This window comes from Coccomyxa subellipsoidea (assembly GCF_000258705.1).
Source record: "Coccomyxa subellipsoidea C-169, whole genome shotgun sequence".
Lineage (NCBI taxonomy): Eukaryota > Viridiplantae > Chlorophyta > Trebouxiophyceae > Coccomyxaceae > Coccomyxa > Coccomyxa subellipsoidea.
Window position 1 is genome coordinate 72,731 of NW_005178032.1, and position 27,208 is coordinate 99,938.

General features: G+C 51.7%; 4 protein-coding genes and 1 pseudogene across 5 annotated transcripts; 2 read left to right on the forward strand and 3 right to left on the reverse strand.

Moving 5' to 3' along the window:
• Positions 1–39: 39 nt before the first annotated feature.
• On the reverse strand, positions 40–297 carry COCSUDRAFT_37109 (hypothetical protein; the record flags this gene model as incomplete). Its single annotated transcript, XM_005646228.1, has 1 exon — positions 40–297. One exon carries the CDS (start codon positions 295–297, stop codon positions 40–42), a length of 258 nt encoding a protein of 85 aa, XP_005646285.1.
• Positions 298–1,301: 1,004 nt separating this feature from the next.
• Positions 1,302–7,476, reverse strand: COCSUDRAFT_56195 (hypothetical protein; the record flags this gene model as incomplete). Its single annotated transcript, XM_005646229.1, has 15 exons — positions 1,302–1,424; positions 1,829–1,970; positions 2,310–2,392; positions 2,731–2,838; positions 3,222–3,396; positions 3,647–3,773; positions 4,031–4,154; positions 4,503–4,559; positions 4,819–4,958; positions 5,190–5,313; positions 5,565–5,768; positions 6,032–6,235; positions 6,537–6,737; positions 6,921–7,091; positions 7,432–7,476. The coding sequence occupies 15 exons, from the start codon at positions 7,474–7,476 to the stop codon at positions 1,302–1,304; spliced, it is 2,028 nt and encodes a 675-aa protein (XP_005646286.1).
• A 530-nt stretch (positions 7,477–8,006) lies between these two features.
• On the reverse strand, positions 8,007–21,135 carry COCSUDRAFT_56196 (hypothetical protein; the record flags this gene model as incomplete). Its single annotated transcript, XM_005646230.1, has 18 exons — positions 8,007–8,252; positions 8,526–8,634; positions 9,727–9,898; positions 10,623–10,698; positions 11,248–11,307; positions 11,531–11,587; positions 12,273–12,436; positions 12,680–12,743; positions 12,866–12,973; positions 14,191–14,325; positions 14,443–14,561; positions 14,958–15,101; positions 16,145–16,290; positions 17,955–18,125; positions 18,959–19,091; positions 19,893–20,067; positions 20,617–20,775; positions 21,016–21,135. 18 exons carry the CDS (start codon positions 21,133–21,135, stop codon positions 8,007–8,009), a joined length of 2,358 nt encoding a protein of 785 aa, XP_005646287.1.
• On the forward strand, positions 17,568–17,637 carry COCSUDRAFT_t45 (annotated as a pseudogene). Its single transcript has one exon. The product of its transcript is annotated as a tRNA-OTHER (tRNA).
• Positions 21,136–22,109: 974 nt separating the features above from the next.
• COCSUDRAFT_56197 (hypothetical protein) lies at positions 22,110–27,103 on the forward strand (the record flags this gene model as incomplete). Its single annotated transcript, XM_005646231.1, has 12 exons — positions 22,110–22,153; positions 22,336–22,370; positions 22,619–22,845; positions 23,074–23,163; positions 23,461–23,623; positions 23,932–24,035; positions 24,373–24,615; positions 24,774–24,799; positions 24,984–25,170; positions 25,516–25,683; positions 26,333–26,501; positions 26,928–27,103. 12 exons carry the CDS (start codon positions 22,110–22,112, stop codon positions 27,101–27,103), a joined length of 1,632 nt encoding a protein of 543 aa, XP_005646288.1.
• Between the last annotated feature and the right edge of the window lie 105 nt (positions 27,104–27,208).

Consider the following 27,208-nt stretch of genomic DNA (forward strand, 5'->3'; position numbering starts at 1 on the left):
ACAGCCGCAATTGGCTGTGCTCCATTTGTTTTGAAGTTTTCAAAGCCGTTTGCCATGCATGCATGCAGCTGCATTTGTTGCGAATGCTGTCTTTATTGGGTCTGGGATTGTGTAGCAGGGCTCATTGCTGTGGCTGCCATAACAGTGTCTGCTTCCAAGCTGGCATCTTTGACTCTTTCCTTGCAGCAGATTTTGCAGCAGCTGGTTGTCAATGTCAAATCCACTCATGCACTCAATGTAGCTGTTCTCAATGTAGCTGTTCTTAATGAAGTGACCAATGTACGAAACCTTCAACATCCCCTGCTGAGCATTTTGCAAATCGCCGCACAAAGATAATTGGGAAGGGATGCACCAATGTCTTTTGTGCGCAAAACTGCAGCCACTTTGTGTGCCAAATGCCAGAGAGCCAATTGCAGAGGGTTTCTTGTGATCATGCCCCAGATCAGTAGCAGAATAAAGAATTAAAGCACTTTGCAAGTTGTGCTGCTGTTTTCCCCAAGTGTGTGGAATGGGATTGCAGCATATGTGAGTTGATGGCTTTGCTAGGGGACAATATATATGACCGTGAGCCTGGTTGTGTGCACTATTGCTTTCCTGTCAAGGACTCATGCTGTGCATCATTGTAAACCTGTAAGCATGATTACATGGCTATAGCAACGGGCAAGTCAGAGGTTGAAGTGCAAACTACCCTGTATATGTACACCAGCACAACATGTTGCATGCACTCTTGAGCCTTGAGGAGGGGTGTGTATATGTGGGAAAAGTGTTCCAGATGCTTGCTGTACCCCTCGATATAGGATATGGTAATTCTAATGCATTGCTGGATTTAATCACGAATTATCTTTACATCTCTTGTATACTCAGGACTACCTTGGTCTGATTGTCTTGAAGGTGTGTATTTGATGCTACTCACAAGCTGCAGGCAAAACTGGCCACAGGAAGCTTCTAAAGAAGAGGACATGTCACCCTGCATGCTGATCTGCTCTAATTAGGAGGAAAATTGAGCGGCTACAACTACTGTCTTAAAACTCGCCTGGGATAGCACGTCCTTAACATTCACACAACCCAAAAAGCTGTCATCAGGATACACTATGTCATTGTGCTTGATTGTCGTGGATGCCACAGCAAAGCTGCCTCCTGAGATACACCACCCAACGAATCCACTCATTTCCTGGCAGCTGCTTGCGCCTTGCAGCCTGGCGCAAGCACCTGTGTCGAGATTGTCCTTTCAAGGACAGATTTTAGACTATGGTCTCTTCAATCTTCTTGGTAAAGTGTGCTCCTTAGGAGCTATTGGTTCTTCACTCTTCCTTCACAAAGCGCGCTCCGGTGAGTGGGTGCTCCTCGATGCGGCCGGCATGCGCCTTGACAATGCCAAACTCTGTCGGCGTCACCAGCATCTCGGGGCGAACCTCCACAGTCTTCTGCGCGCAACAAACAAACAGATTGTGAGTATGTAATCCCATGCATGACTCACTTGAGATGCACACCACAGGTATTGTCCATATGCACTCACACTGTGAAGGCTGCACATACAGACCATTGTAATTTGCTCCTACCTATCAAAGTGCAGGGGAATTTGCAGGGCACACCCCAAGACAGGCGCGTCCATCTGCAAGCACGTGTGCCAAAAATAACAGGTGCAACCCAGCTAAATGCTGGGGGTGACATCATACTGACATGTGGGAGGAAAAATCGCTCGGTATGAGTCCCCTTGCATCTTTTCTATCCATAGTCACACGAGGACAAGCAGGTAGTTATGATTTGCCTTAAACCTCGAATATACAGGTGTCCATAGAAGGACAGACTTTTCAGAAGAAGATCTCACCGGCTCAACAATGCGCGTGTGCATGAGCGGGGAGCTGCGGCCGCCGACGCTGCGGGAGCGGTCCCAGTCAGCAAACAGCACAGCAGCCAGAGCAAACAGGGCTGCCGCCAGGCCGTAGCGGAATGGCACGCCCAGTGCATAGCTGCGCAGGAAAGAAGAAGTGCTGAACAAACATGGCACAATGGTGCGAGACAATGTCCAAATTTCAGCACGGAGTGCAGGATGTGCAATATAGTTGGGGTCATGCTACAGCAATATACAATGCAAATTACACATCAAACCAATGATGTACCAACACACCTGCTGCATAAATGAGTAACTTCCTGAACCTATTTCCAGTGTCTTGTAAATAGTGTCCTTCTGCACTTACAGATAGCAGAACAAAGCACGATGCGTATCTCGCATGGAAATAGGTATAGGATCTCCCAACCAGGAGGGGTTTTAGAGGTTAATTGGGAGGAGTTGATCAAGCTCAGCTCACCTGGCCAGGGCGACGAGCACGATGCCTCCCGCAGTGCGACCCAGCCAGCTGCGGTTCACATCCTCAACTGAAGCCTCACGCACCTGCATGTTTGAATTTAATGCTTACATTAACGCAGGCTTTTCAGAGTAGGCTTTTTTGAACAGTAGCACAACGCATGCCACATTCAGCTGTGCATTGCTACAAGTATTGGTAAGGCTGCGAAGCATCTCACAAATCTCATTCACTTCTATGCAGATACCCTCGCCCAAGGCAAGGTGCGTCTGGCAGGCTGCAGGTGAGGGGGTCTACATTCCTGGACGCAAGATCTAGAAAAGCCTCATTTAACTGTGGACTTGGTGCTCAGGATATGTACCACCGCCACCCACCAGCCAGGTTTTCTCAAATTTGCGAGTCAAAATGGAGGTAATGCAGGACTTACGTTCTGCGCGAGCTCTGCAGCCTTCTGCTGCGCAGCACGGCCAGCCTCCTGCACATGCATTTTGCCCTGCTCCAGGGCCGCCTTGCCAGCCTCCTGCTGACGCTGCGCCTGCCGACGCAACTGCAACAAGTCTGACCAGTGATCGTCGCAACATGACAAGATTGGGACAGATCCTTACATTGCCTGATTTCATCCATTGTGCTGGCTTGCATTTGGGATGCGGACAACCTTCACAGCAGCGTTGCAATGCCTCTGCCTCTCAAGATTTCCAGGCAGTCCTGGATATCTTGAGAGACAGATGCATTGCAACGCTGCTGTGCAGTCGAGCAAAAGGAAGTTGCAACTGCAAGACGTCCTTGTTCCCAGTTTCTGTGGCAAAGAATGTAGCAACTGCACAGAAAGCTACATCCTTCCACCACACATGCCAGGGACAAAATCATGCTTTGCTCTGCTTTCTCAGCAATACGCAAACTGAGACAATAGAAACAAACCTCGGCGGAGAGGTCGCTGTACTTGGCGGCAGCAACTTCCTTTGCGGCCGCAGCATGCTCGGCAGCGCGGTCGCGCGCGGTGGCGGCCGTGCCGGCGGCCGTGTCGCGCGCCGTCGCAGCGTGCCCGGCCGCTGCCTGCGGCAGACCCGTTTCGTGCACCTTCTGTGCAACCACCCTGCAGATACACACATATGCAAGTCCATCAGGTCATCTGACCACCCAAGTTTCTGCTTTCTGTTGGCGGCTGTCAGTGTTGGAATTGTTTGCATGCCTACAAGGGGACGCAAATCCTCTGGACTTTGATCATGAGTGAACAACTCGGAAGTGCCCATGTGCTCTACAGCCCGAACAGCACACATGATCTAGCAGCCAAAGATTTTGTGGCCTGTCAAAATGATTACAGAGATGTATAAGGGATTGCTCACTGGTAAGCCTGGCTGGCCTTCTCAGCAGTGGCGGCGGCGGCCGTCTGGACGACAGCCTGCGCCTTCTGCAGGACGGTCATGTCGTTCCTGCCCGCAATGCCGGACTTCTCCTGGACCGCGTCCACAGCTACAGCAAACATTACCACTTCGTCAGTGCAGCACAGCAAAATCACACAAGCACACCACATGTTACTTATCCCTGTGCAGAGGTGGTGATGCGAGGTGCGCATGCACAGTCAGCTAAGGACATATCACTTCAGTCTTTCGAGTTCCCTGTAGGCGTCCTGAAATCTGATGACTCCATCGGTGTCATTCCCTTGCCAAGGCGGTTGCAACTTGCCCCTCCTCATCGGATTAAATGTAAGTGAACATTAAAATACGCACCGGCCTTGGCCTGGTCGGCAGCAGCGTCGGTGTAGGGCTTGACGGCGTCACCCACAGTCTTGGTGCCCTGCGCTGCGCTGTCCACCACTGACTGCCCAGCTGCCTTTGTCTTGTCGCTGGCACCCTATTCCCCCAGCAAAATGGTTTTAGTGCCCTCCTAGTTAGGTGTGATTTGAGCATTGCAGGATTTCCATGATGTTCTGTCCGTGGCTGGCAGAAACATAAGGGCCACAGCCCGCAACAATAAAGGCATCCTAGCCTGCAACATTTGCTGGCTTACATTTGTCCCACAACAGTAGACGGCAGGATGCACATGGAAGGTGGCCCCACCATGGGGCCTTGGGATACCTGCGTGGCTCTTACAAATATATATGCCAACCCCAAAATCGTCATAGCGGCCATCCACCATAGGCACCCCCATGCAAGTTGGTTGCAAAGGCATGTGAAGGATATTTTTCCCCAAATCTCTTACCTGCACATTGGCCTTGGCATCCTTGGTTGCAGTGCCTGAATCCACAGACTCACGAACCTGCAAAGACATCCCAATTTTGATCGATGACACAAGCAGCATCAGCTTGGTTTCGATGCAACAATTAGCGCGCATTACGTGCCAATCTGCGAGCTGTTTGCTTCAAATGCAATTGATACAGCAATGCATGACGTGTACCACAAATAGTAAAGCAAAGTGCTGTGTACTTCAAGTGACACAGCATTGCATGGCAAGTACCACAGGTCACAAGCTGCAGGATTGTCCCCAATATTGGAGAATGTGTTGCACAGCTCCGCACCTCCTTGGCCTTCTGAGCAACAGCCTGCGCGCCCGAGCTGATGTACTCGGCAGCGGTGGCCGTCACGCCCTTGCTCTCAGAAGTCGCCGTGCCACTGTCGGCTGTGCTGTCTGTGATCTTGTCCAGAGCGCTTGTGTAGTCTGCGCGCACATGTCACCTTGTCAAATTGAGACAAAGCATGCATGCCATAGGCCCTGATCCTATATGTACCTCGATTGCAATGCAAACTCCCAGCCAATCATGGCACTTTATGAAAGCCATATTCATACATGCTTATGACTGTACTCTGGAGAGAGCCACTGTCATTTCATGAGAACAACACCATGTTTATGTAGCGCTCGGGAAGTGTCATGCATGTGCAGATAACTCACCGCTCCTCTTGGATGAGCTGTCAGAGTGGTCCCTGGCTGAGTCCAGGATGCTGCCGCCAGTCTTCTTGTCCAACTTGTTGTCGAAGGAAAAGCTGCTGGCATCGTCCTTGCCTCCCTTGCTCAGCTGGACACAGCACAGAACAACGATAAATACAGCATGCATCCGCTTGGTTCTCCATGACTTGCATTGCAGGGAAAACGGCAGACTCTCTCCTGCACAAGCAGGCAGACTGACATTCGTCTACTCTTCATCAAGACTCAACCACCATGGCAGGGAGCATGCACATGTGAAAAGTGCCAACGGGCGGCCAATTGGCCCATATTGCATGAGACGTTCTGTCTGTAGTGACAGGTGAAAAGGGACATGAAACACACCGTGTCCTGGGCAGAGTTGGGCAGGCCCATGCCGGAGCCGTGCGCAGCCTTGTTCTCCTGAGCCTTGTGGTGCAGCGAGCCGGCAGCGTCAGACTGAGCGCCGGTGCTGAAGCCGGTGCTCGACGCGTCAAACTTGGCGGTGATCTTAGACACGTCCGGTGCTGAGCTTGTGTTCGTGGAGAACGGCTTGGTGCTGTTGAAACCCTGTAGAACATGGAACATGTCGTGTAAGTGTCTTCAAACAAATCGTATTTAAACCACAAGCAGCCATGCGCACGAGTCACGTTGCCGATGCAGTCCATACAGGCAGAAGCCATCCCAGCTTCACTTCCATCTATACGGAATCAAAGTGTCAAATGCATGCGGGAGAAGACAGGGTGCATGGCATCTGACTGAACATGCTTGCATGCAATGACGATTGCAATGTATGCTTGTGCTGGATTTGTGATATAGAAGGAGGAGCGCACAGTGTCCTGGGCAAAGTTGGGCAGGCCCATGCCGGTGCCGTGGGCAGCCTTGTTGTCATCCGCCTTATGCTTCAGCAGGGGCTCCGATTCCACATGGCCCTTGGTGGCGGAGCCAATCTTGGATGTGTCTGGCTTGGCATCGATCTTGGAGATGGCTGGTGTCAGCCCAATGTCGGTGGTGGCCGGCTTAGTGCTGGGGATGCCCTGCAGCCACATCAGGTTGCTTTGTTATTTAAAAGAAACTCAAAACATATCTGCAATAGTCAGAGCATGTCTGCATCGCAAAATATATTACAGAAATGCGCCACTGTTTGCTGCTGTGCTGCGGCTAAAGCAAAAGAATGCCACCTTGTCCTTGAAGATGCGGAATATGCTCCTGCCTTTTATATTGCGATATATAAAACAGGCCAAGTGCTTTGCGATCCTAGACAACAGCTGAGAGGAGTGGAATATCTGTTAATTGACACTACACCTCAGATGAAGGTATGAAGTGTTGGAAGCTCACCTTGCCCTGTGAAGCGTAGCTGCCCACGGAGCCAGTCACGCTGGTGGCTCCTGAGGCAATGCTCTCGTGCAGGGGTGCATAGCCAGCGTCCTTGGGGGTGTTTACCCCTCCCAGGTTCGTGGTGGCGTGTGGAGAGGGTGCAATCACATCCTGCTGCTTGTGCTCTGTCGCGCGAGGCTGCGCAATGGGATACTTGGATGCCTGCACGAAGAATCCTCAACTCAGAATTGGACCTCCATAAGAAATTGTTGAAAAATGGCTGGCTGCAGGGCAAGCTGAAGAGGAACGATGAATGAGTCAGCAGCTCCCTCATCGCTGGGATGCCAGTGAAAGGAAGACACTCTCAACACGGAATGAGGCAACGTGAGCGGGAAGACAGCGTACATCGTAAGTGCTGCTGTGCTTGATGGGATCCTCCGGCATGAGCTGCGTCCTCCCTGCCTCGCCAACACCGGCGTCCAGCTTCGATCCGGCTATTCCTGAGCGGGCATCGTTGTGAAGGGGGCTGCTCTTGCCCGTCCCGGCCTCGGTCTGATCTATCCCAGGCTGGAGTCCCTGCAATGAGTGCAGTAGCACTCATTACTTGCCTCAAAATATAGAGCAAGAACAGCCCTTCCAACTTCGCGTCCCGGAGGATAGCTTCCCCGTGTACGACACACCACGGCCAATGCTAGATCTTGATGAGGATGAGGATGCAGGTGAGATGCAATCCAATGCCAAATCCCATATTGTCTCATTGTACATGATCTGGGCACATAGCGTCAGCGGGTTTCCCCAGCTGCTCACTGGCCAGGCAGTGATAAAACCACAAACCTGCAAGCTCAAATCCAGCTTCTCGCATTACTAAATGTAAAAAAAAACAACCTTCAAGAGAGTGCTTAGCCGAACAACGCACCGTGCGGGGGAACTCTGAAGGCTGGTCACCCTTGTCATCCTTCATGTTTGCACGAGTCTCGTGTACCTTGTCCTTGATCTTGTGGACGAAAGATTTCATGCCAGTACGCAGAAAGAGTGTGAACTTACTTCCTTTGCTCGAGTGCTATGTGTTGCTCTTCTGAAGATGTATTAAAGATGTTGCCCAATATAGGGATCGGGCGGCTTCCAACAAGGTGCCATCGCCAGAAATGGCTCTAACACCAGCTTCCCCCAGCTTCCCAGATGCATTCCTTGAAGGTGTGCTGCTTTTTCTTACAGATGAGAGTTATTGTTGCATTGTGAAGACATTGGCAAAACTTAATACCCATCATAGTCACCACAAGCATTGTGCATTCATAGTGATTTCATGCATTCAGGTGTATACACAAGCCACACAATGCGTGCACGGGGCATCAATTCACAGACAACTCTGAATTCTCGATATTGAAATAAGATCTGCGCAAGCTTTTGAGGTCATTTCAGGTACTGCATGTAAGGTTCCACGTGGCCTGCTTGCTTCACAATCTGCGCAGCGCCCATTGATGCAACGCTGACTCAGCAGGAACACTTGATCTTGCTCTGCTGCCGCAGCATTTCATTGAGGTCCTTCTCGGGGTGCAGATCCGGCTCGTCCCAAATCTCCACGCCCGAGTCGCCAGGGGTGCACTTCTGTAGCACCCTGCACAGCACCCTCACCATGTTTGTGGGCCATTTCCTGCTGTGACGTGATCTTACATTCTTCTTCTTCTTCTTCTTCTTCTTCTTCTTCTTCTTCTTCTTCTTCTTCTTCTTCTTCTTCTCCTAAAGCAACAACCTCAGCTCTTGATTGGGCTTCTGCAAAGTCAAGGAGGTCCCAAGAGAGCCTCTGCGCTTTTCAGAACACTAGTAATTTGCCCAGGAAAGCAAATCCTGGGGGGACGAGAATCCAAACCCAGAGACCAGAAGTCCCTGGCCAGTTCCTGGTGGAGTCCTTCTGGGATGTCAAATCCGGAACGAGGTTCCACAGCATGAGAAAAAGTGCAATGTTGACCAGATCTGAAAAATGCAGGGAATGTTGCACCTGAAATAGCCGACCATGCCATGATGGGCAAAATCAGGGAACGCTTTGCAGACGAGCGGCCGGCAATCCTGCCAGATGCGCTTCTTGTGCAGCGCCACCGAGTGCTCGAACACATCATATCCCCTGCAAGCCCAGCACACATCTTGATAATCATGTCATGCGAAGCATTGTATGCTCATGTGTACTTGAAGGTCCTCTCTCGATACTCGGCTATCTCAATGACTGTGCACTGCAGTACTATCAGTGAGCCAGTAATTGAGAAGGTTGGTACTGACAGAGGAACCCGTAAGTATTCTGCACTTTCTGAGGGCGCATTACAGAGTCAATCGCAAGTTCAACTTCATTTACGGGCCCTCCAAGGACTGTACATTTGGCACTGTGAAGCATATCCTGATTCCAAGCCAGCCTTTCTTGCGGACCATGCGACTCCTGGATCGCTGTGACATTTGAAACTATCAGGGAGCACTGCAGTGAGTGGCAGCACATGCCCTACGGTAGAGCCAGACAGCGAACCCGCGCACCGAAACGCGCGCAGCAAACCAACAACTTCTACTGTGTCTTGCTTACTTGACATCCAATCTCATGACATAGCATCGCAACAGGAAACACCGAGTATAGGGGACAGACAGAAAGCTCACAGGGCGCGCGGGCTTTCCAAGCGCGCCAATCATGACTGCTGGATAACCTACCAACATCTTTTACTGAAACAAGCAAGAAGCGGCAGCAAGCACAGAAACAGATAGGAAGAGTGCGCACAGGGCGCGCGCAGGCAGCAATGAAATGGGGTCATGGCTGTGTCTGACGCGGATGGACTGCCCAACGACAAAGTTGACAATCAATGACAGCTGCAGCATTCAGCATTGACATGCACCGCTCAACACACTTGCATCTCAGCGGCAAGTGTAGAGGTCCAGACAGGAAGCTCACAGAGCGCGTGCTCTGAACCAACCTATACTCCAGCACACTCGACATCAACGTCGGCCCCGGCTGGCGGGGGGCGGTATAAATACTGAGCCCCGTGCCCACGGTTGATTGGGTCTTTGCTTGGATCTGGCGAGTCCATCAGGGGGTAGGAATTTGGCAGCCTTTAACTGCAGCTTGTCTGCAGGACGCACCTTGCCTTCGGCAGAAAAAGCGTGGAATAATAATAAGAATAACACTCGACATCAACGCTCACGACAGAGAAGTGCACCAGGCACAGATAGGGACACTCACAGGGCGCGAGCAGGCATCAAGGGGATTGGATCGTGGCCGTGCTCGACGCGGATGGACTGCCCGATGATGAAGTTGACGCAGCGGCACAGCGCTTTGTTGCCCACGCGTGGAGTGCCAAAGCCGATGCAGCGCACGTCCGCGTCCGGCCACTGGAACGCAGCCCACATGCCGGCTGCGCGCATCAGTGAAATACTTTATTCTTGAAGGTCAGTGAACCTGCAACCAGGGAACATATCGCACACCTGCGGGGGGCGCAAGCCATGAGCCCTCCAGCCAGGGCGATCGGGCCTCGCCTACCGGAAGCTAAAAAGAGTTGAGCGGCAAAAGGCTGGTCTAAAACCCAACGCCGCCCACATGTCAGCTGCGTGCAGGCCAGCAAGGTTATTCTGGGGCGGTGCATGTGTAATGTTTGAAGGGAATACCGACTGTCTTAAATATGCCTGGAGCAAACAGTCTCAAAATCTATGCTGTGCTGGACTTGTACTGTCCTGCGCTCCTATTGTGTCAAGAAGCATACCACTCGAGACTAAAATAAGAATGGAGCATGATCCCCATTGCTGACTGCAGCCTAACTTGGCATGGCCCTTGGCACCATGGTTCAACACATGGGAAGGTTGAATTCCAAAGCAAGTGATGCAGGAAGGCTGTTGGGCAACATTCCGATTCTGAAACGTCGCAACAGTGGGGCATGCTCCCCATTGCTGGAAGCACTGCAAGGACGGAATGTTCCCCAGCAAATGCACCCTTGCCTGCAGCTTATTTGTAGACGCAACTTGCATGCTGTATATCCCAGAGGCAAGGACGCACCTTGCCTCTGGGAGATACAGCGTGCAAATACTGCTACTGTAAGAACTGACTTATTCATGCAAAGAGTTAGAGGGTGATGAGTAAATCACCTAAGGCCGCCACGGCGCCGCCGAGGCTGTGGCCGCAGCAGATTATGCGATTGGGCTCCTGCCCTGCCGTCAGCACCTGCGCACACATGCACGCACATGTCAGCAGACCATCGTCATGCTGACGATGGTGCTCTAAGTTGACATGCAATTCCTGCTAGAGGCAAGGTGAGTCCGGCAGGCGAGCTGCAGGTAGAGGCTGCCACAGATCTACACCTTGTTGGCCTCGCCAGACCAACCAGGAACCAAGGGGATTATAATGTGGTTATAGCAACCTGAACCCTGATACATAGTGTCAGATTGAAGCCCCTGGTGATGCTGAAAGCACACAACGGGCTGGTCTGCCTACACATACAAGCACCGCGCTGGATAGCCTGCAAAGGGTGCTCATCGCTATCCCTTGCTTCTGTCGTGCTGCATGGCTCTATGGAAGCAAGGGAAGCCAAGCAAGCACTCCTTGCAGGCATTTCAGTCCAGGCCTGGACAAGACCAGATGTAGGATACACACTCAAACGGAGGAATGGGCCTTTGCAACAAAGTGCACCAGCTAACAGGATGCAATTTGGGCACGAGGGGGAAAGGGGCACAGGTCAAAGGATCAGGGAAATGTAACGCAGAAACAGGATACCTTGATGGTCTCTTCCAGATTGGAGTCGCATGACTCGGGGTTGGTGATGGAGCTCAGTTGCTGCAGCAGCCAAAGCATGTATCATGAGATCATTCCACGTTCAGCCAGAGCATAATTTGGGCAATAATTCTTTTGCAGATGCATGCGGCACTGAGTCCATCCCTTGTGCTATTGGTTGTTTTGCCAAAGTCTTAGTCTCAGCTGGCTTTATCATGTTGCGCGATATCAATTCATGTCCGTATCAATGCACTGAAGCTTATGAATAAAGACCTCGATGGCGAACCTGCAGAAAGCCGCTGTGGGCCTTGGCGCCAGGGAACGCCTTAGGCAGGAGCTCCACCTGGCATTTACATCGGTAATTAAATATTTGTTTAGTAAAAATACAATTTGAAGGGCCCAAGCTTGGCTTTCTGCAGTGAAACTAGGATGAGAACCCAAAATGCTGACCCCAAAATCCAACTTGTGGCTTTTCTCCTTGCCTGGGTGGCTTTCCTTGTCTCGTTTATATTGCATCAGCGTCCCACAAGCCTTGTGGAGAACAGTGCGCGACATGAACAGGGCTGGAGAGACTCCACCAACGCAAGGATATACCAACACAGCAATCACCCGCCCACATGGGTAAAGGATATGGCCGCTGTCGGAGGGCGGTCTGAATACCGAGCACCGTGCCCACAGTTTATTGTGTTGTGCTTGGATCTGGCGAGTCTATTGAGGGGCGGGCTTTGACAGCCTCTGCATGCGATTTTTATTTATATTTTTTGCTTGCATGCACACGCACCTCGCCTCTGGCAGGAACAACATGCGTTGGTAATATTCAAAAAGATGTTGCCTCGGTGTATATCTTTGTCTTGTTCAAACTGCTGAGCACCACAAGCTATATGGACAGGGATCCATACAGATATCAGTAGCACTCTGCAGCAAGAACAGGACAAGCATATACACAAAGAGAAGGCTCACGAAACCTACACCAGAAAGCAAGTCTTCTGTCCAGACAAACCATATCCTTGAGGTACTTGAGTTCTGACCCGCTTGGAGAAGAAGCTGATGTCTGCCTGGACGTTCTTGAGGCTGGCTGTGCCCCGAAAGGCAATCACCAGAGTTCCGCTCGGCATCCATCCAACGGCGCACTGCACACCAGACTCACACAATAGATCAGAGGCGGCAGATGCCGCCGCGTCGGCAGAGGCGGCTGCACCGGAAGACGGCGCGCCCCCGGCCGAGGCCCGGCCCCGACGGAAGACTGAGTATCTTATAACTGAGCTTGAAGTTCAGACCATGAAAGAATGCTGAACAGGCTTCCTATCAGTGAATGAAGCACCGCTCTAGTGCACTCATGTGAAACATGTCAGGACATGCTAGATTCTTCCACCATGCCCAGAAACGAGCGCCAGCCTCCCGTGTTCATGTTTGAAGGCACACAAAGCAATCGGACGGCCGCCGGCCCAGCGCGTCCGGAATGCAACTCCAAGCTCAAACCACACCTCGAAGCACTCGCTCTAACACAGAGGGCGTTCGTGCATGCATGATGCTGCTTGATTCTAGTGCTGCAAGGAGTATTTTCTTAGAGGATTCACGAGGTAGTGCAGGTGCGCACATAAGTCTCGGTCTTCTTGCAGACAAGCAGCTCGGACGTGCGCAGTCCGGTGACTCCCCTGAAGTATTCCAGGCTGTGGTACACTCCATGGGCCGCCAGAGCAGCGCCCCGCACGCGCGAAGCCAGGTGCATCTGCAAAAGCACCTCAGAGATGACAGTTCAATACTCAATACGTCAACAAGGACATCCCCCGCGTGTAAATTTCAACGTAGGTGGGACCTCCGCTCTTGACTGCTGCTGCATCTCTTTTTGCAGAAGCACGGGCGCATGTTCGGTTGCTTCCTGTGCAACTGCTGATACGGACAGATCAGAGCGACTAGAAACAGGGGCTGGGGGGTCCGAGGCATGCAGAAAGATGCATCAACAGGCAGGACATGGTCAGAAGCTCCACCTCATGCAGAGGCAGAGCTGGTGATCAGTCTCGCCTGTGGGTGTATCCTTCACCTTTTGCGCAATTGATGAGACACCTGAATTTGACTTACTCTTTCTATTCTGGCATTGCACGCCTTTCCTGCCAGACGCAAGGTGCGTCCGCAGACTCTGGTAAACAAGCTGCAGGTAAAGGCTGCCACAATCCTAGTGGTGGACTTGCCGGATTTAAGCAATACAATCAACCGTGGGCACGGTGCTCAGTTTTAAATGCTGCCCCCACCGGCCGGGGCCAATCAGTAGTACCCCGAACACTTGAACTACTTTGTTAGATGCACGCACATGAGCAAAATCTCCTTAAGACAGGTTTCACCTCATGCATGAGGTACAACTTGTCAAGGAGACCACTCATGTGGGTGTATCCAGAATGCTAGCTCGCACCCTGGTGGAAATGCAAATAAAGTTCATTCATTTATTCACACCCTGTCAACGCGCGCGGAAAGATACTCCCACACGCCGTGATTTGATCACAAGCTCATCGTGCATGATGTGAATCCTAGTGCCAAAACACCGTATGAGCACGCATCCTGTTATCACCTGAATAACACAATTGCCACCATACTATGACTGCACTGGATAGATCAGATCACTGTTTCAAACTCGGATTTGACGGGGTGTGAGTCCGTGGGCGCACCAGGCATGTCAAATGTCCTTGGGGTAGTCCAGAGACATCCAAAGTGCTGTCTGAGCCTCTCAGTGAATGCGCTCTTACACCCTGCTTCTGACTACATGCAACCCAAAAAAAAATCACCTTGCCGAACTCGGATTTGCCGGGGTGCGAGTCGGCGGGCGCACCAGGCATGCCAAATGTCCCTGGGGTAGCCCAGAGATATCCTAAGTGCTGTCTGGGCAGCCCTGGATTTCAGTGAAGGCACCGTCAAACCCTGCTTCTGACTGCATGCAACCAAAGAAGAGATCACCTTGCCGAACTCGGACTTGCCGGGGTGCGAGTCGGCGGGCGCATGTGGCCCCTCTTGGAACACTCTTGAGCAGGACGCCTCTGCGCGCTGAGCCTGCTGTGGCTGCGCCTGATTTGGCAGAGCCACACTCGCCTCCTGCTGCCAGCACACCAGTCATATACATACGTTTTGGTTCAGCTGGAAGGAACACAAAGAAGTCTGCGCATTGTGGATTCTTGTGCATGCACAGGAGAGGAAATTTAAAAAATCAACGTTCCGCTGGGGGCAGATAAACTTGCCTTGTGTGCGCCATATGCGGTCTCGGCAGCAGAGGTGTGTCGGCCAGCGGAGCTTGCGGCGCCTCTGGGGGATGATCTGGCGGCCGCTGCTCCCTGGAACCAGCCAACCACAGACTCCACCTGTCAGGACCAAATTTGAATTTCAGATTGAACAGGACTTCCTAGGTTAAATCACAAGCAAAATGGGCGCTCAAGGGCACATGTTTTCAGGGCTTCTTTTCCACTCACAAGCCCCAGAGAAACCCACACAGTCTCCTGACTGACAAGAGAGCCCCCTTCATAGTTGCGCCACTCCTGCACAAGTGACCTCAGGCCAACGCATGAAACGCCACCCTTGCATGTGAACAGACTCTCATTCTTCCTTTTCATTCTTTCTTTACACATCTGAACGGTACCCTTAGAATATTTCTTGGGACAGTTGCTGGAGGGGGTTTCACACTTGTGCATTCAGAGTGGCAGGCGGATCTGCAGAGGCACTCCCTCCGCCACCAGCGGCAGTCTCAAACTCGCGCTCCCGATCTTCACAGCCCCCGAAGTTATCGATGGAGCCCTCCTGGCCCTGGTTTGCTCTTCCCCCGGGCGGCTGCTTTGCGTGCGCGTCGTCTTTCCTCTTCTTGTTTGCATCCCACAGGTCTGCGCCATGCAAGCCCATCAGGCATTTTGTCAAGTATACTTTGGATCTAGAGGTATGCATATTGGAACTTTTTACAGGCGCAGCGCTGCCCACTGGGGTCTGCTTTGCAGGTGCACTGTCCTTCATTTTCTTGTTAACCACAATTCTGTACCATGCATGCTCCTTAGTCACATTCTGACTCTTGATCGAACACGGTATTTAGCTCTGGTAGAGCAGAGGGACCGCTCTTTCTTGAAGCCTCCCGGGAATTCCGGGAGGCAATGGACTCGTTGTTCTTGTTTGCTTGTACGCAGGCCTGCGCCATGAACCCTCATGAGATAATATTCTGAAGTCCCCTTCTAAAGCTGCTGGTCTGCCCGGTGCAGCCTCTCTGGAATTACCCTTGGGACAAATGGTAGAAAGTTATATACAAGACTCATGTCAAGGATCAAACACATGTCTGATCTGCTTGCTGCCTTTTATGCACAGCCCTGCGATGGATTTTACTGCAGAAGACATCAATCAGATCGAGCATGTGCTCTGCTGCACTTATTGAAAACGGGCGGTAGACTACGGTCTGTATGAAGTTTTATCATGCAAGGCTACCTGCGCCCACTACCTTCGTGCAGAAAGATGGATGCACCTAACTTAACTTCAACTCCTTGCTTACTCACAAATGATACAAAAGTTTGCTCGGATCATGTCGTACAACTGCAGTATGGCATAAGAACAGGCAGCAGCAGGGTTTCTTTTAGTGGCCTCCTGAAGCCATGTGGCTCTTGACAGCCAAACAGGGCATTCTCGTGGCGCATAAACTACCTGAGGGTGTTCCCTTTTGAAGCCACCAACCGGCTTCTACAAATTAATTAACATGTGCATGAAGAAAAATTCCAGCCATTTTCAGCAAAAATATGCCCAAAATCACTGATTTCAGGAAAAAAACTCCTGATATCTTCAGCCTTCAGCCACCTTTGTGGCATCAAAAGTGTTGGCCCAGCATATGTTTGTAGCCACATTTGCGTCCAGCCAAAATCGTTATAAATAACAATGGGCAGCAGCGCACCTGTGACGTGTTGGTGCATGGACTTCATGCTGATCCCCTGGAGGCCGCGGGTGTCAAAGGGGAGATGAGATATCGACCCCTGGTGCGGGTTAGTCAGCGCCTCCTCGTACGCCGCCAGCAGGTGGCAGGCGTTGTCTTTGTGCACCCTGCAAGCACCCTTGAGTTTTCATCATATTCCTTAGCATTTATAAAGTCGGTTGACTTGCTTTTACACCGGAAGCTTGGCGTGTGATTGCCTGCCGCATGATGCTCACAGCCGCACATATCACAAAATCCGCTTACCAGAGTTGGCTGTCATATGTGCAAAGTCGCTGGCATCATGTGCCAAACAATGCAGCTCAAATTCTGCACCAGATGGGTGGTATCACAGGAATACTTTTGATCTATATGTGAGCGAGAAGTGTGCCATATCATTGCCTGCCGCATGGCGCTCGGAAAACACCACACCACAAGAACTTATTTCTAGAGTGTGGAATGCCGTCTTTTCCCGATGCCATGCGGCCGGCAATGTAGCTCATGATCTGCAGGGAAATAGGCGGAAACACAGGGGCTTTCAGAGTGTGAACAAAGGCTAAAGCTTGCCATATCATTGCCTGTCGCATGGCGCTCGGAAACACACCATATTACAAGAACTTATTTCTAGAGTGTAATATGCCGATCTCCCAGACACCATGTGGCCAGCAATGTAGCTCATGATCAGCAGCAAACAGGTGGAAACACAGGGGCTTTGAGAGTATGAACCAGGGCTAAAAGCTTGCCATATCATTGCCTGCCGCATGGTGCTCAGAAACACCACATATTGCAATTCTTATTTCTACAGTGTAATATGCCGATCTCCCTGACACCATGTGGCCAGCAATGTAGCTCATAATCAGCAGCAAATGGGCGGAAACACAGGGGCTTTGAGAGTATGAACCAGGGCTAAAAGCGTACCATATCATTGCCTGCCGCATGGCGTTCGGAAAACACCACACCACAAGAACTTATTTCTAGAGTGTGATATGCCGTCTTTTCCCGACGCCATGCGGCCGGCAATTTCTCGCATAATCAGCAGCAAACAGGCGGAAACACAGGGGCTTTGAAAGTTAGAACCAGGGCTAAAAGCTTGCCATATCATTGCCTGCCGGAGGGTGCTCGGAAATCCACCATATCACAAGATCATTATTTCTAGAGTGTGATATGCCGTCTTTCCCTGACACCGTGCGGCCGGCAATATAGCTGGTATTCAGCGGCAAATAGGTGGAAACACAAAGGCTTTGAGAGTGTGAAGAAGGGCTGAAAGCTTGCCATAAAATTGCCTGCCGCATGGTGGGAGACACAGTCAGCACACATCCCGAACCTTGGTTTAAGTTGCAAGGCGCGCGATGTGCGCTGCTGCTTGTCCACCAGCATGTTGCAGGGAATGCAGCTGAATTACTGCATGACAAGGGGAGTTAAGTGGTAGAGCGGACGGCTGTTAACTGTTAGGTCGTTGGTTCAAATCTATCTTAGGGAGTGAGCCCTCCTCTCAGGAAAGAAAGGGATCTCTCAAAGCGCAGTGTGTATGAGCGGGAACAGGTGATATCGGTGGGTGTAATCCTAGCCATATGACTGCCGGCTGCAGGGCGATGATCAGAATCAGCGCACATCACAACACCTGGAAAGCTGCAAGGTGCTTGATAGCTGCGCGTGAGTGGCTACCAAGTGGAATGCACCAGTGCATGCAAACAGGTGGACCAAACACCACAACAGTGTTCTCTCATGCTTGAGAAACAGAGAGAGGCAGGCGTCAAAGCAGAGCGAGCGCCAGAGATGAGCGAATAGCGCGCACCCCTTGATGTCCGCCATGTCAGCGTGGCCAGGGGAGATATGGATGACGTGGCCCAGGGGGATTGAGCCGCCGGTTTCAGAGGCGCTGACTAACGGATCTCCCGCGTGGTATATTGCGTACTTGGCTGCCACCAGCCAAGAAAACACATGCGCAAATTCCTGATTCGCCACCCTGCATGCATCAAGACTCCACTTTAAATAGCAATGCTCCATATTAAGGGTTTAGGGTAATCCCTGGAAAAAAATGCCCTAAACCCTGAGGGTGGTTGAAAATCCTTGCCACCTATTTTGACCACAATGAGATAATCCTGTTATTGGTCAGTACAAGCACAAATTTGATTGCTTGCAAGAGCAGACAGGTATGCTCGGCTCGATCTGTGAGAACACGCGGATGTTGCTCAGATTTTCTTTTTCTGTGATTGTACGCAGGATGTGACACACATACCGTGCATGTCAAACTCCTGGAGGTGCAGCTCCATTGCACATACAGCTGTCAATGTAAGGGGGTGTTTAGAGGGCCCAGACTGATCAAATAGTCTTTCCCACCACACTGCTTGCAGCCATCTTGCGGGTGCCTCACTCTGCTGCTTAGAGCCAGCACTTAGCGAGACATCCAATGACTTGAAGACATTTTTTTTTTTTTTATTAGGGTGTAGGGACTTCATCTGAAAGCCACTCTGGGCACAGCAAAGCTGGGCACTTCCCAGCGCTTGCTGTTCCAAGGTTTATAATGTTGAGCAGGCTTGAAGGGGTATATTGTTATTATTGTTATTACTACTAAACGCTCCAACGCTTCCTGCCAAGAGGCAAGGTGCGTCCTGCAGACAAGCTGCAGTTGATGGCTGCCATAATCCTACCCCTTGTTGGACTCGCCAGATCCAAGCAAGACCCAATCAACCGTGGGCATGGTGCTCAGTATATATATCGCCCCCCGCCAGCCGGGGCAAAGGGGTACTTTTAATTATTATCATTATGATTACAGGGGTATGCAGTAGGAAAACTCACACAGCGGAGCCGAAAGTGATGCAGCGCACATCTGCTTCCGGCCATGTGATGGCTGCCCACGGTGCAGCAACCCCCGCCAAAGACCCCCCGACACAATACCCCGTGCACACAACCCTACGCGGTGCCTTGCCACCTGTACATTGCAAAGCATGAGTCACCAAATTGGCTAAAAATCCAGTAGCATGGTGCTCTAATCAGCAACATGAGCGGCGTGGCGAGTCCTACACTCAGGAGAATGCAGGGTAGTCCTTTAGCAGAAGCTTCGTTAGCTTCTGAACATGACAATGCAGGTTCTGGCATGACTTTGACCTGTGGTGTGGAATGGGAAGAGGAACTCCTTTCAGCAATCATCCCAAGATCACGCCAGGACCACCTCATCTTCCTCACGGCAGCTTCTCAATTACAAGCATGTTCTCTTCAAGGAGACAATCTTGTATCCTCGTGATTGCTGGGGATACCAGCATGCATGGGTGGGGCGTATCCCACTCGATGGATCAAACAATTAACCACAATCAATTATGTGAGAAGGCAGGGCAGCAGGGTGAAGCAGGCAGATGCTGGGAACGGATTTTTTAATCAAATGTTGCAGGTTTTGGCGTGACCATGCGCTATGCTGCTATCTCTATGGCAACTTCCAATCTACAAGCACGCAGCGTGAAAGATGTCTCATCATCGTACTCACAAGAGACTGCCCGGAGGAAGGGCACAAAATGAAGTGGCAGCGTTGCATATGGGCCAGCACTTTTATATTACGCCTCGAATGGAAGAGGGCGGGTAGAGGTACTGAGCACCAGGCCCATTCCTTATGGCTTGGATCTGGCCAGACCAACAAGGGGTAGGAATTTGGCAGCCTTCACTTGCAGCTTGTCTGGTTCAGATATCAGTGATTAGTAATCAGAATAGTACAAACATGGAGGAGCCAGCTCTAGATCACCTGAGAGATTGAGGACGGCGCCGCGGATACCGGCGATATTGCCGCTGTGCTCCTGCAGGGCCTCGAATCGCCAGAGAGCCGCCACTTCAATGCGTGCCGAAGAAGAGACTCCCTGAAGATACTGCGGCACCTGCGCTGAGCCGCGCATGCCCGTGTACTCCTTCAGCAGAGGGCCCTGTGCGCACACCCACACACAACTCGATGTCAGATTATCTGACATAACTAATATTATTCCACCTATTATCATCATAACTTATTATAATTATTATAATTCATATTGTTACTATAACGCGCTTGGTCCCGCCCTCAGGGCTATTGCGTTGCAGCAACCTTTCAATCATTACTCTCCAACCTTCCCTGTCAGACCAGACGCCGTGATTGTTATTCCTGTTCTGTTGGAAGATCGCCAGCTGAGAGGCTGGAGTGTAGGCACTAAGCACGAGACCCCGAGCAATTTTTCCAATGTGTATGGGTACGGCTAAGGGAGCGCATAGTCATGGCTGTTATGTCCGGAGCCAAGCTGCGCTAGGCAAGCTAATAGAATAATGGCCATGGGGGAAGGTGGGGTGTCTTAGTTTTGCAGAAGTGCATGAGGATGGCTGTGAGGTGGCAAGGCACGGTAGAGGGATGGACAGCATTCGGCATGGACAGCATCTGCAGACAGACCTTCTCCTGTATCGACAGGAAGTGGGTGTCATAGCAGGAGTAGGAGAAATGTTTGCACCCTGAAGGCGAGGTAGGCAACGCTGTTGACGTCCTGCCAGGCAACGTCCACCCAGGTGTCCGGCAGCCCCTGCAGCCGCATGCAGCCCGAGGCCGGCACCAGTGTCGCGGCGTTCCTGCTCCCGTAGGCCGCCTTTGCGAATTGCAGCGCCTGAAGCACCTGCGCAGCGCATGACTTTGTGAAAACTTGTGACTAACAACCAGAAGATCATGGCTGTCGTATGAGGGTGATTGCGCCAATTTATGGTCAGAGGATCTATGGCACGAGCTTTTTTGTGTGTCAAAAGGTTGTCTTTTATCTGCGCGTGGCTGAACACAAGAATCTGCTACCAGTTTCAAGGGAGAACATATGAAGTTCAGAAGAATTCCATGGAGCGTGTCTTAGGGTGCTGCAGCTGACCTTGTGAAGGACCACATTCCTCCTCTGGTTCTCCTGGGATCCATTGCTCTGTGATCCGCTGCCAGGTGCTCCTTCAGAAGCAGATCGTACAGATAATTCACCGTCGTCGTTTTCCTTCATCCTTCCCGGCAGGATCAGGTTTGATCTGCAAGAAACAGGAGGTCTGTGTCGGTGCACAGAAGATTAGGTGAAGCATAATCAGTGCTGCGTCACGTCGTCTTTCTACAATTCGGCCACTCAACAACGATGCCGTATCATCTACCAGAAACCCATTGACGTCGAGTATATTGCCTTGCACTCGTTTTCCTGCGGCGTAGGGCAAAGAGGGAAGGCACGTGGCTATTTTAACTGACCGACAGGAGGAAAGAGCCCTCAACCAGTACTTATCTCTATTTAATAACCATATCAAGTCCTTGGTATCCAGCGCCATCATCAGGATGGAGCAGGCCGACGACACGCACGCATTCGGCGTTTTAGGTCGGGGTTTCATCTGAAACCTTGGACCGTGTCACTGCCCAGATGCACAGTCTGAAACTTCTTGTCTTCGCGCACTTGCATGGGAAAACATCTCACCTACATACTTTGGAGACTTCTGGAAGACGAGATGCCTAGATGGTTCCGATCGGCCGTGCTCGCGCGAGGGCTGCAGGGAGATCGCCAATCAAGACAAGGGACCAGGCACACGGGAGCCTAGAAACCACGTGATAGCGTTTAAGCAACACCAAACGTACGAGATGTTCTAGTGCAGAGCATGTATGGTATGTTTGCCGAAAACAATCAGTTTTCGCTTGGCATCGTTTGGGATTTGACTTTATAGAGAGCACGTGCGAGGGATTCGATGCAGGGTTTGCTGTTGCCCTTAGAAGAAACTCTCATACAAGGCACTGTGCTACCCAGACAACAGATGTCTCTTGCATGGACCATCCGAATAAGTAGATCGTAATAGGGGTGGCAGGGCAGGTAGATGCGCATGAATCATGAAGCACAAGCATAAAATATCTGCATTGCCCGAAGCCCTCGAAAGCCTTGAAGAGGGCCTAGGAAGTGAGTCTCTGCCTCTCATAGCCTCTCCTCATCCTGGGGCTGCTCTAGGAATGCGCAAGGGCAGCGGCAATGGCAGGACTCCGTCCTTTGGCAGGTGAGGGGAATCCTAGTCCGAGTCATACTGACTGGGACGCATCTGGTTCGCACTTCGCGTCCAAGACTTGATCAGACTGTGTGGTTGTATACAGTCATGCGGGGTGTAATCTTGTGTGAGCGCTGGAACAGAAAACATCCAGACGTGTGTATTGATGGGGCTTTTGCGATTTGGGTGTGCAGGTTCCAAGATGAGTGTGGCTCGCCATCCAGCTCAGGTGATGCTCGTAACTGTTCTTCTCTGTATTTCGTGGCAATACTATTTGGGAAAAAGTTCTTGTGATCAGTTGGTTTTCATCTTACACCAAGGAGGTGTCCAAGGTTGGCAAATGGTGCTGTTGTACCCTGACGTTATGGCGTGCTTTGATGACCATAGTCTCCGATCGCTGCATCAATGAAAGGGCTTTCGTTCAATTCTAGTACGGGGGATCGGTGCTTGCCTGAAACCTTGCCATTTCTATCCCAGGGCGCAGCATCGAGCTGGCCAAAACCAGCTCAGAGGCTGTCTTCATGGTCAAGGGCCGCCGCGTACGGGCCTGGCTGACCTCTTTCGGCATCTCCATCATTCCAACATCAACCCTGTGGTGGCAGCCTTGGGCTAAGCTGCGCTATATTCCTGATGCCCTCCTGTTTGAGGAAGTGCTGTCTGCCTCCGCCCAGCAGCACATCCCCTGCCCGTGTCAATCCTCAAAGGTGCGACTGAGGATTCTTTGGGTTCTTTGTGCACCGCGCTTGCTGTTCTCTGCATGCAGCTGCCCACGCACATGTGCGATTCCCATCCAATTGGCAGCAGTGCCTTGGGGACTGACTGTTGCTAAACTGAGAGCTTCTGGGGCAAGTTGCGCAATTAGGTTGGCAATGTAGCTGGTGCACTTCGCACTCGTGCTTACTGACTGAACTTTTGATCTTATGTCACTGCAGCAGCGGCATTACCTCATCATCAGCACATTCAAGCGCGGGCGGCGGAAGCGCTGTGATTGGAAGCCCATCCGCCTTGTGCTGAAGTCCTCAGTGCGCCCCTCTATCTGCCTGCATTCATCACCGATCCTGCACGTCACATGTCATGGCGCTTATCTCCACAAAATTCATGCCTGACAGTGTATCGCACCACTCAGCCTAGTCTGCCAGAACGAGAGTTGCTTGTGGGCAATTTGTTTAGCTAGTTCCGCAAGCTTCAATCATGATATTCATCATAGTATAGCATGCCAATGGCATTTTTTTCTGCTGTGTGTTGTTTCTGTCTTGTTTTGCGGATGCGATCAGATCGCTGAAGTGTTACATATGGTTTGATAAAATCGTACTTGACAGAATGCGGAGCTGGTGCACGAGTGGGCGCTAAGGATAGGGGAAGCGATACGCATGCAGCCGCAGCGGCCTAGCACCCTGCTGGTTCTTATAAACCCCTTTGGCGGCGCCCGACGCGCGCACGCGGTGTGGACGCGCACAGCATCACCCATTCTCAGCAGCGCAGGTGAGATCTCAACGTCTCTTGCCTTCCCCAACCACTTAATTCCTTTTGGCGAGACACGGAGTCATGCATTTGGGGATGGGCACCTGGAGTAAGGGGCATCATGGACGTGTTGTGGGATGCATGCAACTGCTGAGATATTGGTGACGGGGGTCGGCTCGCAAAACACTTGCGGCCACCGTCAGCATCAACTTTTTTCAGCGACAGTGCACCATTCCACATCCTGTGTATACGTGTGGCCACTCAAAGCATGCAGCTGGCTGCTTTCTGTGTTCTCATGGTTTGGCCGTAGAAACAAAGTGGCTGTGCAGGCGTGAAGTGCACGACAGTTGAGACACAGAGGGAGGGCCACGCGCGCGAGGTGGTGCAGGCGCTCTCACTGGCAGAGCTGCAGAGCTACGATGGCATCCTTGCGGTGGAACTCTTCTCCTGCGCTTCTTGCATGTGTTTTGTTTCTGTCCATGTCTTCTGAAGTACAGTAACCTGGTCTGTTGTGGCATTGCAAATGCTCCTGTGCAAGAGGATGTGGTGCTTTGGCGGGCAGGAATGTGACTGATATATATAGCAGCCTGGTCGGCGCAACTTATAATCTCTGAAAGCTCCCTTTGGTGCATTCTGCAAGAGATTACGATGCTCATGTCGATGTACACTTTTGTACGTTGTCAGTCAGGCAGGACTGCGCGTCTGTATGAGCATACTGATGTGATCCTGCAACACGATTCTGTAACGGATCCGTGCATGCATGCGCGCAGGTGGGCGGAGATGGGCTATTCCAGGAAGTCCTGAACGGCCTTTTGAGTGTCAGGGGCGCGGGCGGAAAGGCAGGACAGGTGGCAGCGCACCTGCGCCTGGGCCACATTCCTGCCGGCTCCACAGACGCCGTTGCTTTCTCGCTAAACGGCACTCGGTCGCAGGCCACTGCCGCCCTGCACATCGCCCTCGGAGACAGGCGCGCACTCCACTGCTGGCTTGTGCAGCACGCCTTTGAGACGGGTGTCTGATTCGTATCAGGACATGGGAAAGAAGTAGGTACTGACCCAAAATTGAGAAGGTATTTGGACTCTTTGGTATGAGCACTCCTTGTGCGATGAGCAATCCCAGTAAGGTCCAACAGCAACATTCTTTCTAGGAAACCGCGTGGTTCTCTTCATAGGGTCAATTCACTGTTGTGCAGGAGCTGTAAGCAGTGCTCATCAGAGCTCTAGGCAGGCATGAACCTCTCCAGTATTCAGAAGGTCTCTCCAACAGCAAAAAGAGGGACCTTCAGCTAAGGCACCACACCACAACGCTGGGCTGTCAGCTCTTCAAGCAAACCAAGGACGCGGCTTGTTCCAATGACAAACAATTGCTGCCTTGCATGCAGGACGCAGCTGGACGTGATGCGGATAGATATGGGCAGCGGGGGACACAGGTACGCAGTCTGCGTGGCCTCCTACGGCTACATGGGCGATCTCATGCGCCTTTCCGAGCGGCTACGGTTTCTGGGTCCTGCCCGTTACGGCCTTGCCGGCGCCATCACCCTTCTGCGCGGCCGCGCCTACGATGCAGAGGTAGGTGTTTGTCTTTCTCCTGCCAAATGTCTCAGCTTTGAGGATATTAGCACGTAAAGACCATGCTTTGCATAATAACGGCTTTCGAAACGGTAGATCAATTACTTAGCAGTCTGTTGCTTGTAAACTGACTTGCAATGCTCACACCTCGATGCGTCTCCGTTTCTCTTTTTGTAAAGGATGTGGGCCATCTGGTCCCCAGGATGTTCACCAATGTATTCAACTCCGCATGATTTGCCGGTGCATGAATGTTTACTAATCATGCATCAGTCGCTAGTGCACTGAGACCTCATGGGTCTCATCTTTGTGAGGGACACTGATAAATGTGGCGTGGGCGCCTGACAGGTGGCGTTCCTGCCGAGCGACCCGGTGCCGGAGAGAACGCGGCAGGAGTGCAGGGCTGAGTGCGAGGTGTGCAGCCCGGGCTCCCCCACGCGCGCCGTCGGCCAGCAGGCGCCATTCATGACCAGCAGCCACCGCGCTCTCGATGAGGCCGGCTGGGTCAAACGCCAGGTGTGCACTTGCCTGATCTGTGTATGTCTATTTTGCATATTGGGGTATTAAATATCGACCCATTTTTCAGGAAGCATTCCTATTGTATGCGCAAAACAAGGTGCCGACTGCTATAATTTCAAGCTCAGCCCAAGTCTTGACAGTTTTAGGTTGATAGCAAGTCTGTGCAGCAGCGATTTTGGTAGCAGGAGGTCATTGCCTTGCAGGGAAGTTGTGGACTTTGAAGAGGAACGTCATTGCGAGCCCAGCTCCTTTGCACAGTGGCAGTGCACGAGTAGCTGGGCCCAATAACAATTCTATTTTTACTTCCACAAGTTTTCTGCAATGTAGTGACCTGGCGCTTGCGAGTGCCCCGTCATTCCAAAGCCCCAGACCTGGTCAATGCATGGCACTGACTGTCTTTGTCTCCTGAGCCTGCTCCTGCATGCGTTTCCCTCGTTAAAGAGCCAGGGGAATGACACAATTCATCTGGCATGCGCAAGGGCGCTACAAGAGCATCATGCCAGTGCTTCATGTTTGGAATGCTCTAGGCTGAGAGAGTAGACAGGATCCACTTCACGGCATGTTAGTCAGCTCCTGCATGTGGTACAAGTGTATTTGGTGCATTTAGAACTCCAGGGAGATGACGCATATTATCTGGCATGCGCAGGGGCGATACAAGAGCATCATGGCGGTGGTGACGGCGTGCCGAAGTGACATGAGCACAAAAGGCCTCGCCCCCGAAGCGCATCTGTCTGATGGCCGACTGCAGCTGGTTCTTGTTCGCGACACATCCCGGTTTCAGTACCTCCGCTTCTTGGCCTCGATCCCACGCTGCGGTGCGCTCATCTTCTCTGTCCCTTGCAGACCTACTCCTTCAGGTCCCTTCTGTTCGGTGCAGATCACTTGACTCTCAGTTCAGTTCGCTCAAGATGATCAATTCTACTCACTTAGCTCGGTGTTGAGCTGGCACACTGAGCAAGGCTTGATTGGCGTGGACGTGGCATGTCATAGTTTGCTGTTGTCAAGACAGGCATGCTCTGCTTCAAAATGCTGGAACACTTACCAGTTGACCTGTGCTGCACATGCCAATGGCTGCATCATTTTGAGGCTCCAAGTACTTTCTGGGGCCCAGATGTCAGCCTTAGAGTGGCTGCAGCTTGCCTGCACCCTGCCTCTGGCAAGAAGTATGCAAAAATATAAGAATGATATTAAGTCTCCAGATTCTTGTGGTGTACTATGACTGCATGTTTGGACGTGTGCAGGAGTCCGCCCAGAGAAATTCTCCTTTGTGGAAGTGCTGGACTGCACAGCGGTTGCTCTGACACCGAGCGGCGCCGAGTCCTGCTGGAACGTGGACGGAGAACTGCTGCCAGACAACCGAATTGCAGCTTGCGTGCATCGGGGTCTCGTGGATGTGTTTGCGCGCGGTATTGAGTGATTGTCCGGCTCAGAAGTACCTGTACGGATGGCCTGAGAAGTTTTCTTCCATTCCTGCCCGTTTGCCACCTACAGCTCTGCACTTTGTGTGCCCTTACCTAGCCAC